The sequence below is a fragment of the Carassius gibelio genome, chromosome B24, assembly GCF_023724105.1.
Source record: "Carassius gibelio isolate Cgi1373 ecotype wild population from Czech Republic chromosome B24, carGib1.2-hapl.c, whole genome shotgun sequence".
In the NCBI taxonomy this organism is placed as follows: Eukaryota; Metazoa; Chordata; class Actinopteri; order Cypriniformes; family Cyprinidae; genus Carassius; species Carassius gibelio.
This window is the reverse complement of record NC_068419.1, coordinates 17,331,499-17,343,485: the sequence shown is the minus strand read 5'-3', so window position 1 is coordinate 17,343,485 and position 11,987 is coordinate 17,331,499. Positions and strand designations below refer to the sequence as shown.

Below are 11,987 nucleotides of genomic sequence, written 5' to 3'. Positions count from 1 at the left end.
ATCTGCTTAAACATAGACTCATTGCTGAAATAATTACTTTATCATTTGACCAAAGTCTTTACAGTGATAGTTGAAAAAAATGACAGTTTTGTTATCATTTTTCACCTCATGTTGTTCCAAACCTGTATGACACAGATAGATGTTTTTTTTTTTTTTTTTTTTTTTTTAGAATTTGAATTAATTTGTTTAGATACGATTTCTATGGGTATATTTCCATTTTATTGTCAATCGGGTTGCTGCTGATTCTGTTAGTTATACAGGGGAGGGTTTCAGACTCATTCAAAGCAGTTTCTCTTTATTTTGAGTTGTTAGTTTCAAGAAATGTTCTATTAGGGTCTAAGTTTTGGGAATCAGTACACATTTATTCAATTAACTAAGGCTACGTCCACACGAAGCCAGAGCTTTCCCTATTTGATCTTTCCCCCCTCGTCTCAAGAAATATCTGCATCTACATGAAACCACAAAAATGACACAAAACGATGTAGTATACATGCCAGACCAGTACGTGGTGCTGTAATTCTGCCACAGAGATACAATAAAAATTGAGAAGAAAACTTGGACTATGAATCTGTCACAGGTCGGGGGGGCCAAGCCAGACTGCACCCACCCCTGAAACCCAGGATCACCTCGGGGAGCGTACCAGAAGAACCAGACGGACGAGAGTATAAAAAAAAAAGCAATTTAAAAGTTCAGTGTTCCTTCCGTGTCTCCCGACCAGAACGGAGCCAGACCTCGGACGCCGGGAAGGCGTGGAGTCGTCAGCAATTCGTGCCTGTACGGGGCCAGCAAGAGCCAGGATAGTCTGTCACCCGTCCCGGAGTGAGGGGGGTATCCGGGTAAGTAGAGCTCGTGGATGTTTCGGTCGAGACCGGGAAAAGGAATAATTCTCGTGTCCACCTCCTTTTACAGGGACATCACATGCAGCATTCGGCCCAGAGAATCCTGTGATCTGCACAGCGGGGTAAGTAATCAACAGTAAGTATGTGTCCTTGAGTAAGTAATGGGGCTTACGGCTGGGAGATGCTTCGGTTAAGACCGGGAAAGGAATAATTCGTGTGTCCACCTCTTTCTACAGGGACATCACATGCAGCATTCGGCCCAGAGGATCCTGCGATCTGCACAGCAGAGTAGGTAATCAACAGCAAGTATGCGTTCTTGAATAAGTAGTGGGGCTTACGGCTGGGAGATGCTTCGGTTAAGACCGGGAAAGGAATAATTCGTGTGTCCACCTCTTTCTACAGGGACATCACATGCAGCATTCGGCCCAGAGGATCCTGCGATCTGCACAGCAGAGTAGGTAATCAACAGCAAGTATGCGTTCTTGAATAAGTAGTGGGGCTTACGGCTGGGAGAGGCTTCGGTTGTGACCGGGAAAGGAATAATTCTTGTGTCCACCTCTTTTCATAAGGACATCACATGCGGCATTCGGCCCAGAGGATCCTGCGATCTGCACAGCAGAGTAAGTAATCAACAGCAAGTATGTGTTCTTGAATAAGTAGTGGGGCTTACGGCTGGGAGAGGCTTCGGTTGTGACCGGGAAAGGAATAATTCTTGTGTCCACCTCTTTTCATAGGGACATCACATGCGGCATTCGGCCCAGAGGATCCTGCGATCTACACAGCGGGGTAAGTAATCAACAGCATGTATGTGTTCTTGAATAAGCAATGGGGCTTACGGCTGGGAGATGCTTCAGTTGAGTGCCTGGGTGTGGATTACGGTGACGGTGGTGGGCTCTCGGGGTGGTGAGCGTCCGGCATTAACTCTATATATCTTCCCCACACTCTGTAACTTCACTTCAAACGATTTATTGTGCAAACACACCACTTCAGACACGGCACACCCACTCTTAGTGCAAATAGAGCCAGCACTCACCCAACGATGACTCCGTCCACTTCACAACGTTATCACTCCCAGTCCAGATGTATACAATTGATCGAAATCCCAGATCAGGTCTCTTAACTTCCCTCCGATAGCGATGGCGCGGTCTAGTCTTCACTTGCTTTCCAGAACTCACACTCTTTCTGTCCTGAATATCTCCACTCGATCGCTGATATATCTGTTGCACAGCCAGATAGCCGAAACCCCACAATAGTCCTCAAATACCTCCACACGCCAGCCCAAACGTCCCAGGAATTCACCTCTCCTAGGGGAACACGTCTAAAGAGAAGAACCACACACGGGGGCAAGCCAACCAGGAAGAATAGCCGGGAGAACGAACGACCAAAAAGAATCACCCCTGCATGGTCTCTGCACTTCTCTTTTTATTTGGTTACTCCGCCTCCATAATCCTCTCACAGATCGCCACATCAAACTCCCCACACCAGATGTCAATCTGTCATTAGCGCTGTTATTGTGACATCGGGCGCAACCCGGAAGTGAACCGGTGTTACCGCGACACCGTCCCGAGGGGAACACAAAATTCCGGCGGGACTTAGTTCCGCTTCTCTTTCGTCACCCCGTGACATACCCCCCTGCCAAACCGTTCTAGTCCCTAGAACGCCTTTCAGTCGCCTATTCTCCATAGCGTGCCGGGGGCCGACCTCGGTTCTCCCTCTGGGACCGTCGTGGTGGCGAGACAGGGTCGATGTCCGCAGGCATATCCATCGGATCTCTGGGGGCCATTTCTGCGGGGACATTTCCCCGCTCTCCTGGGATCATGGCCCATCCTGCTATCCACGGGGCTACAGCTTCAGGCTCCTTTGGCGCCTCCTCTACGGGGCTGGGATAGTTCGGACAGGGGCGGATCATGTTCCGATGGACCACTCTAGCGGGCCCGGCTTTTCCTTCGGGCCGAATTGTATATACTGGCTGTCCAGGCCGCTGCTGGCCCTCGACCACGTATGGTGCATTCTCCCATCGGTCACTGAGCTTCCCCTTCCCTTGTCGCCGGTTGTCCCTTACCAGGACCCTTTCTCCTGGGAGAAGGGGGGCTTCCCAAGCCGTCCGGTCGTACAGCCTCTTGTTTTTCTTCCCAGCCGCTCGGATCCGTCCCGAGACTTGCTCGTATGCAAAATGGAGGCGTTGGTGGTGGCGCCTTACCCATTCAGTTACGTTCCCCTCCTCCTCGGTTGCTGCCGTCCCCAGCAATAAGTCGGTAGGCATCCGCACATGCCTGCCAAACATCAAATAAGTGGGGGCGTAGCCCGTGGTACTGTGCGTACTATTATTGTAGGCCTGAACCAGATTTGGTAGCGCACTCACCCAGTCGCTCTGATGTTCTTGGTCTAGCGTGCCGAGCAAGTTCAATAGGGTCTGATTGAACCGCTCGCATCCGCCATTTCCCTGGGGGTGGTAAGTAGTGGTATGGGTCTTGGTGCAGCCGTACACCTTACACAGCTCTCTGATTACCCGAGACTCGAAGTTTGGCCCTTGGTCCGAGTGTAGGAACTCGGGGCAACCGAACGGCTGGAAGACAGCTCTCCAAAGAGCAGTGGCGGTGGTGTTCGCCGTCTGGTCCAAAGTAGGAATGGCCCAGGAGTACTTGGTGAACAAGTCGGTAATGACAAGGATGTTCTGATAGCGATCTGCCGGCCGACCCAAAGTCAAGAAGTCCATTGCGACTATGTGGAGAGGAGCCTTTGCCTGGATGGGGACCATCGGTGCTCGTGCCTCCTTCCTGGCTTTGAACAAGGTGCAACGAGGACAGGCCTGAACGAAGGTACGTACCGTTGCTTCTAGGTTGGGCCAGTAGAAGTGTCGCCTCAAGAGAGAGACCGTTTTCTCGTGCCCTTGGTGGCCCAGCTGATCATGGTACGCTATCAAGAGCTCTTGTACCTGGCCTTCGGGGACAACGATCTGTCGGAGTTCCTCGTCCAGCCCCGGATCTCGGACAGACCTACAGAGTACTCCCTCCTTCACCTGTAGTCTGGCCCATTGTCCCAACAGCTTCCTTCCTGTTCCCCCTTGGGCCCGTTGTTCGGCCAACGTCGGTTTTCGGCCCCGTTCCAGCCATCGCATCAAGCCACTGATCTCCCTGTCGGCCTGCTGTCGCTCTTTCCAGCGGCAGGGGTCCCATCCCCAACTCACAGGCATCCCCTCATGTTGAGTCCCCGGCGCCTCCACAATGCCCACCATATACTCCTCTCCTTCGGGGTCTGGCGTGGGTTCCGGTGGGTCCCTCGGACCTTGAGCTTCCGGGAGTCGGGACAGGGCGTCAGCGTTGGTGTTCTCCCGTCCTGGCCGGTATCGGAGCTGGTAGTTGTAATTGGCCAACTGGGCCACCCAGCGCTGTTCCACTGCCCCCAACTTCGCCGTCTGTAGATGTACTAGGGGGTTGTTGTCAGTTACTACCGTCACCTGGGCACCCCACAAGTAATCTTTAAACTTTTCGCTGAGTGCCCATTTCAGCTCCAGCAGTTCTAACTTGAAGGAGCTGTAATTGGCGTCGTTCCTCTCTGCTGGATGAAGGCTCCGGCTTGCGTAGGCTACGACCCGCTCTACACCGTCCTGTTGCTGGGCCAACACGGCCCCCAAACCCAGGTTGCTAGCGTCCGTGTATAGGACAAAGGGCTTGGAGAAGTCAGCATACGCCAGAATCGGCGCCTGCAGCAACTCGTCTTTCAGTCGCCGGAACGCAGCCTCACACTCGGGGCTCCATAGGATAGCCGGCGATCCGCGACCTCGGGGGCGTCCTGTCCCAGCCAGCAACTGATTTAGGGGCTTTGCGATCTTGGAGAAGTCCTTGATAAAGCGGCGGTAGTACCCCACGAAGCCCAGGAATGACCGGACCTGCTTCACCGTCTGCGGGGCAGCCCACTCTCGCACCGCCGACACCTTCTCCGGGTCGACCGAAACTCCCGCCGCGCCCACACAGTGTCCCAAGAATTTGACCTCCCGCCGTAACAGATGGCATTTGTCCGGCTGGAGCTTCAGCCCGTATTTCTCCATGGCCCCGAAGACCTGCTCAAGGTGTTGTAAGTGGGAGTCGAAATCTGGGGAATAGACAATCACATCGTCCAGGTATACCAAGGCGGACTCCATCAACTGACCTCCCAGGCACCGCTGCATCAGCCTCTGGAAGGTGGCAGGAGCGTTGCAGAGGCCGAAGGGCATCCGGTCCCACTCAAAGAGACCGAACGGGGTGGTAAAGGCAGTCTTCTCCCGGTCGGCCTCGGCCACTTGTACCTGCCAGTAGCCACTTGCCAAGTCCAGCGTGGAGTACCATGCCGAGCGTGTTAAGCCAGCCAGGGAGTCCTCGATCCGGGGTAGGGGGAACGCGTCCTTCCTAGTGACCAGGTTCAGCTTGCGGTAGTCGACGCAAAACCTCCATGCGCCAGTCTTCTTCTGTACCAACACGATGGGAGCTGCCCACGGGCTGCTGCTCTCTCTAACAACCCCTCGATTGAGCATACCCTGCAGCAGTGTACGGACCTCCGTGTACAGGGTAGGTGGGACGGGTCGGTACCTTTCTCTACTGGGCTCTGCATCTCCGGTGGGGATCCGATGTTGCACGACTTTGGTGCAGCCGTAGTCCTCTTCGTGTGCCGAGAAGACATGTTGCCACTTGCTCAGCAGGTCTCGCAGCTTCCTGGCCTGTGTCGGTCCCAGCTCCTCCCCTTGCAGGGAACTTCCCTTCAAGTGGCCGGGCACCTCCTCCCCTAGACTCTGGGGCGACGAGCTCGCTTGGGTAAGGGCCACTTCCACCACCGCGGGGTGTACTTGGCGAAAGCTCACGTCCTGGTCCTCCCGCACCTGATGGGATTCTACCGGCGTTACCTTGACCAGCCGCTGGTGTTTATGTAGGTGCACAACATGGGGCGTCCCGTTCCGAACTCTCACCGGGATCCGTCCTCTTCGTGCCACGGCCAAACCTCTGGCGACTTCTACCTGCTGGCCATCCCAGTGGGGCTCCACCAACACCCATTCCTCCGCTCCCACGTCCCGCTGGAGGACTCGCACCCATACTAGGGCCTCGCTGTTCGCTGGCACGGACAGGGCATAACGGCACGCTACCCGACCTGTCCCTTCGCGGCCTTGCCGGGCCCGGGACATCTGGATCCGTCGGCAGTCACTGGCGACACGTTCCCATTCCTGTTGTTCGGCCAGCGAGATCCCTCGAGCGGGCGTTGCCCGAAACAATTCTTCCCAACATGCAGATAATACATTCATACCTAGCAAGGCCCGGTGACTCCCCAGACAGTGGTCCTTTACGATGATCACTCCCTTCTGGGGCACGATCACTCCGTGGATCTCCAAGTCCGTCAGCCTGTAGCCAATGTAGGGGATGTCCAGACCATTTGCTCCTTTCAGGGAGAGCCAGGGAGCCTCCGTCCCATGCATCCTCTGATCTCCAAACAGCTCTTGCGACAGGCTCTCCGCGAATAGGGTCACCTGGGATCCGGTGTCGACGAGACAGGGCACCTTCACACCACACACCTGGACCTCCACCACTGGGCTATGCCCGACCAGCCTGTCCTTGGAGCCTGCTCCGATGGGTGGGTCATCTAAGGGGGTCCCGACCACACGACCCACTGTGGCCGGTCGACCTAAAAACCCCCCTCCGAACCTCTTCGAGGACCACACTGTCGGCTGTAATGGCCTGGTTGGCCACAGCGGTTGCAGATAGGTCGTCCTTGCTCGTCCCATTCAAACTGGGGCCGGTTGGGCCGGTTAGGTCGCCTCCCTGCGTCCCTGTTCCCGTCCGAGTACACCCGGTCCCGCGAGATGGGCCTCACCTCTGGCCTGGTAGCCTCAGAACGCAGCTCGTCCACGAGCGTCTTGGTTAGCTCCGCCATCTGCTCCCGGACATCCTTTAGGAGTTCGAGCTTCAGAGTCTGTTTCCACTCTGCCATGTCGGGGACAGCCACTGCGGAGCTACTTACGGCCGCACACACAGGGGGTTTTTGCACCTCAACCTGATCGTTCTCCAATGCCACCGCTTCCTTCTTTAGGTCTTCGAAGGTGAGTTCCGGCTCCCTTCTGAATTGGACTCTAAGTCCCTGGCGTACCGGGCCTTCCCTTAGCCCCAACAGGAATTGGTCCCTCAACAGAGTCTCACTATCTCCGAGACCATGGTCTGGGCGTCCCTGCAGCCTGGTAACTCGCTCCCGTAGTTGGAGGGCGAAAGCTCTGACGGATTGGCGGGGGCCCTGCTTGCTGCTGAAGAACTGGGCCCGGAGAACCGCAGTTGGAGTGGCGTCACCATACCTTTCCGTCAGGAATCTGAACACAGACTGGGCGGTGGTTCGGACAGCTTCGGGGGCGGCTTGGACTTCCCGCCGCGCTTCCCCGTCAAGGGAGTTGAGGGCAAACTGTAGCTGTTGGGTCGCGCTCAGTCCCTGTAGCCCGGCCAGATATTCGATCTGAGCCCGCCATTCGGAGAGGCGCACCTCTGACTCATTTCCTCCATATTTCTGGACCCAGGGGTTTCCCATGAACACTGGCATGACTCGGGGTGGGGCCCCCAGTGCCTCGTCGTCGGCCATCTGAGAATCCCTGGTCGCTCAACCCGAGGTGAAACCCTGCCGACTACGCCAAATCTGTCACAGGTCGGGGGGGCCAAGCCAGACTGCACCCACCCCTGAAACCCAGGATCACCTCGGGGAGCGTACCAGAAGAACCAGACGGACGAGAGTATAAAAAAAATGAACAAGGTTTTATTTGGTTAAAAGCAATTTAAAAGTTCAGTGTTCCTTCCGTGTCTTCCGACCAGAACGGAGCCAGACCTCGGACGCCGGGAAGGCGTGGAGTCGTCAGCAATTCGTGCCTGTACGGGGCCAGCAAGAGCCAGGATAGTCTGTCACCCGTCCCGGAGTGAGGGGGGTATCCGGGTAAGTAGAGCTCGTGGATGTTTCGGTCGAGACCGGGAAAAGGAATAATTCTCGTGTCCACCTCCTTTTACAGGGACATCACATGCAGCATTCGGCCCAGAGAATCCTGTGATCTGCACAGCGGGGTAAGTAATCAACAGTAAGTATGTGTCCTTGAGTATGTAATGGGGCTTACGGCTGGGAGATGCTTCGGTTAAGACCGGGAAAGGAATAATTCGTGTGTCCACCTCTTTCTACAGGGACATCACATGCAGCATTCGGCCCAGAGGATCCTGCGATCTGCACAGCAGAGTAGGTAATCAACAGCAAGTATGCGTTCTTGAATAAGTAGTGGGGCTTACGGCTGGGAGATGCTTCGGTTAAGACCGGGAAAGGAATAATTCGTGTGTCCACCTCTTTCTACAGGGACATCACATGCAGCATTCGGCCCAGAGGATCCTGCGATCTGCACAGCAGAGTAGGTAATCAACAGCAAGTATGCGTTCTTGAATAAGTAGTGGGGCTTACGGCTGGGAGAGGCTTCGGTTGTGACCGGGAAAGGAATAATTCTTGTGTCCACCTCTTTTCATAAGGACATCACATGCGGCATTCGGCCCAGAGGATCCTGCGATCTGCACAGCAGAGTAAGTAATCAACAGCAAGTATGTGTTCTTGAATAAGTAGTGGGGCTTACGGCTGGGAGAGGCTTCGGTTGTGACCGGGAAAGGAATAATTCTTGTGTCCACCTCTTTTCATAGGGACATCACATGCGGCATTCGGCCCAGAGGATCCTGCGATCTGCACAGCAGAGTAAGTAATCAACAGCAAGTATGTGTTCTTGAATAAGTAGTGGGGCTTACGGCTGGGAGATGCTTCGGTTAAGACCGGAAAAGGAATAATTCTTGTGTCCACCTCTTTTCATAGGGACATCACATGCAGCGTTCGGCCCAGAGGATCCTGCGATCTACACAGCGGGGTAAGTAATCAACAGCATGTATGTGTTCTTGAATAAGCAATGGGGCTTACGGCTGGGAGATGCTTCAGTTGAGTGCCTGGGTGTGGATTACGGTGACGGTGGTGGGCTCTCGGGGTGGTGAGCGTCCGGCATTAACTCTATATATCTTCCCCACACTCTGTAACTTCACTTCAAACGATTTATTGTGCAAACACACCACTTCAGACACGGCACACCCACTCTTAGTGCAAATAGAGCCAGCACTCACCCAACGATGACTCCGTCCACTTCACAACGTTATCACTCCCAGTCCAGATGTATACAATTGATCGAAATCCCAGATCAGGTCTCTTAACTTCCCTCCGATAGCGATGGCGCGGTCTAGTCTTCACTTGCTTTCCAGAACTCACACTCTTTCTGTCCTGAATATCTCCACTCGATCGCTGATATATCTGTTGCACAGCCAGATAGCCGAAACCCCACAATAGTCCTCAAATACCTCCACACGCCAGCCCAAACGTCCCAGGAATTCACCTCTCCTAGGGGAACACGTCTAAAGAGAAGAACCACACACGGGGGCAAGCCAACCAGGAAGAATAGCCGGGAGAACGAACGACCAAAAAGAATCACCCCTGCATGGTCTCTGCACTTCTCTTTTTATGTGGTTACTCCGCCTCCATAATCCTCTCACAGATCGCCACATCAAACTCCCCACACCAGATGTCAATCTGTCATTAGCGCTGTTATTGTGACATCGGGCGCAACCCGGAAGTGGACCGGTGTTACCGCGACACCGTCCCGAGGGGAACACAAAATTCCGGCGGGACTTAGTTCCGCTTCTCTTTCGTCACCCCGTGACACATATAAACCTTGCGCTCGTTATACAAATGGAAATATAACAATACATTTATTAATCTGTGTTCATTTTAGTTAATAAAAAGACAATTGTTCAGTGTTTGTTTTTGTTTCTGTTATTATGTACTGTAACGAGACGAACTAGAGCTGATGACATCATCGTTTCAGAAAATATACGGATTCGCTGTCCAGACGAAAACACATGGGTGATGTTTTCAAATTTGTCCACTCTGGGACACGTTTAAGAAATAAATAAATATTGGTTTCACTTTCCCAAAACACCTATAAAGGATGAAACGCCTATACCGTGAAAAAGAATTATGCGTATTCAACGAATCAATTCTCTGTGTGGACGTGGCTTAAAAATAACTGTTTGTTAAAGAAAATTGTTATTAGGATTAGGTATCATTTAAATTTTAATGATTCCAATTCTGTTTACCTTAACAATTCACAGTTTAAATTTCAATAATGTGTTAAAAGATGGAGTCAAACATATTTATACTTTGTCTTTTTGCAAAATATTCTGTTGCAGCTGAATATCATGGACAAAAGTCAGCATCCTTACTTTTATTACAAACTTCTGCCTATGCTTTTAGCAAAAATACCAGTTAGGCTAGAATAGATTTCTAACATTATTGAAATAGTTAAACAGTTAGAAATAAAATAAGAAAAAGTAAATGAATAAGCAATAATCAAATCAGATTGTGTCATAGCAGCTTTGCAGTATTAAATATGGAAACATAGTGTGTAATGTAATAATACAAATAAAAAACAATAACCTGATTGAAAATTGAAACGCTGGTGCATTGACTTGCATTCACCTATATATTTAGTTTTAATTATTTATTTTACTGTGGCGCTAAACAACAGGGGGCATTGCTTTGCAAGACAGTCTGGAAAATATACATTTTAATAATGACAAAATACAAGGAATAAAGTTAAATATTGATCTTTAGAATCAATATCATTATCATTCAGATTTTAAACAACGCTTCTGGAGCTCAGAATAGAGAAAGTTGTATCAGTCTGGGATGACATGAAGTGTAAATAATGACAAAAGTAAAATTTTTGGATGAAATATTCATTGACGCCGCAATGAAAGGTAAAGAATTGGTCTGTGCAGAAACAGAATATTTTTTAATGTGACTGAGAGCAAAAGGCTTCTTCTTTTGAAAACAGAACAATGAATATATGTGAGCTCTCTATGACTTTTAGAGCCACATTCAGACAGTGAGATGAGAAGAGAACCGGAGGATAAGAGAAGAAGAGGGTGCTCGTATAACCATATACTTTCACTCAACCCCCTCTCACAAAAACAATTTCCCTCGCTCCCTTTCTTTACACAGAGAACACACTCATCCCCATCCTTTTCATTTAATTTAGCTCTTGTGGAAACCTGCTCTTCACGGCACAGACCGCTCTCTTTCCACCTACTCCATCTACGGCGGGGTTCAGCCGTGGTGTCTGCTCTGCACCTGACCTTTGCAAATATTACCCATACCAAATGAGAATCACTCCATCTGGAATAAAACATTTGGGTGAGATTCCGTAACTTGGCAATGACTTTAGGAAGTGTGAAGAAATTCCAAGTGTCTGCTGAGTCTCTGGGCAATTCGGTCTCCTTTCCCGTAGGAGATTTTTAGAGGGTTTATCCTTTATTTTGACATTCAGTGTTGTGGTATATGGTGCTCTTCATTTTATTATTATTATTATTTATATATATATATATATATATATATATATATATATATATATGACCAAGGAGAACCACAACAGCTGCTTCTGTCTATAGATGTTCAACATGTTTTTTAAAATTGACTGCATGGGAATTGCTTCATCAACATCATCGACTTATATTTTCCACTTTTCTACCAAAATATTAAATGTTGTTAGTTACTTAAACACAATAAATGAATGAAAGGATGAATGAATGAATGAATTAAGAGAAGAGTGAACGAATGATCAAATTAATACAAATCTTGTGAAAATTAAGTAAGAAGAGAATTAAGAGTATTGAAAATTTTTATCATGCAATTTTTATATTTTATGATAACTGTTTGACTTATATACCTAGCTGTTCATATGTTATGTGTCATGAATATTCCAGTAATCTGAATGCAATATGCAGGCAGAACAATTTGTTCAGTTTCCCAACTTATTTGGAATCAGGTTTGTAGTTAAAATCATCTTAATGCTGGATGTGTTTCAGGTTTTGTCTTCTCCAGATGTTCACTGATGGATTGGAGTGCTGTGGATTATTGTGATGTTTTTATCAGACTCTCATTCTGACGGCACCCATTCACTGCAGAGCATCCATTGATGAGACACTGATGCAGTGCTGCATTTCTCCAAACCTGATGAAGAAACAAACTCATCCTAACATTGGATTGTCTGAGGATGAGGACATTTTTCATGTGAATAAAAGTTAT

The 11,987-nt window shown here is 50.2% G+C and overlaps 1 protein-coding gene and 1 long non-coding RNA gene across 7 annotated transcripts; both read right to left on the bottom strand.

The window, feature by feature from the left end:
• Positions 1–1,131: 1,131 nt before the first annotated feature.
• LOC128013331 (uncharacterized) lies at positions 1,132–2,502 on the bottom strand. Its single transcript, XR_008183296.1, has 3 exons — positions 1,873–2,502; positions 1,562–1,613; positions 1,132–1,395 (listed from the first exon to the last, which is right to left on the bottom strand). It is a non-coding gene; the product is annotated as an uncharacterized LOC128013331 (long non-coding RNA).
• A 3,517-nt stretch (positions 2,503–6,019) lies between these two features.
• Positions 6,020–9,558, bottom strand: LOC128013329 (uncharacterized). 6 transcript variants are annotated; one of them, XM_052596243.1, is made up of 3 exons: positions 8,661–9,558; positions 8,111–8,328; positions 6,020–7,882 (listed from the first exon to the last, which is right to left on the bottom strand). In XM_052596243.1, the coding sequence occupies exon 3, from the start codon at positions 7,422–7,424 to the stop codon at positions 6,486–6,488; it is 939 nt and encodes a 312-aa protein (XP_052452203.1). In that variant the 5' UTR covers positions 7,425–7,882; positions 8,111–8,328; positions 8,661–9,558; the 3' UTR covers positions 6,020–6,485. The 6 variants fall into 6 exon arrangements, with proteins under 6 accessions (XP_052452203.1, XP_052452204.1, XP_052452205.1 ...); XM_052596244.1 differs by having other exon boundaries at positions 8,163–8,328; XM_052596245.1 differs by having other exon boundaries at positions 6,020–7,830; positions 8,163–8,328.
• Between the last annotated feature and the right edge of the window lie 2,429 nt (positions 9,559–11,987).

Excerpts from the sequence above, each read along its gene's own strand:
- LOC128013329 (XM_052596243.1), bottom strand. The coding sequence starts at position 7,424 with ATGGCCGACGACGAGGCACTGGGGGCCCCACCCCGAGTCATGCCAGTG.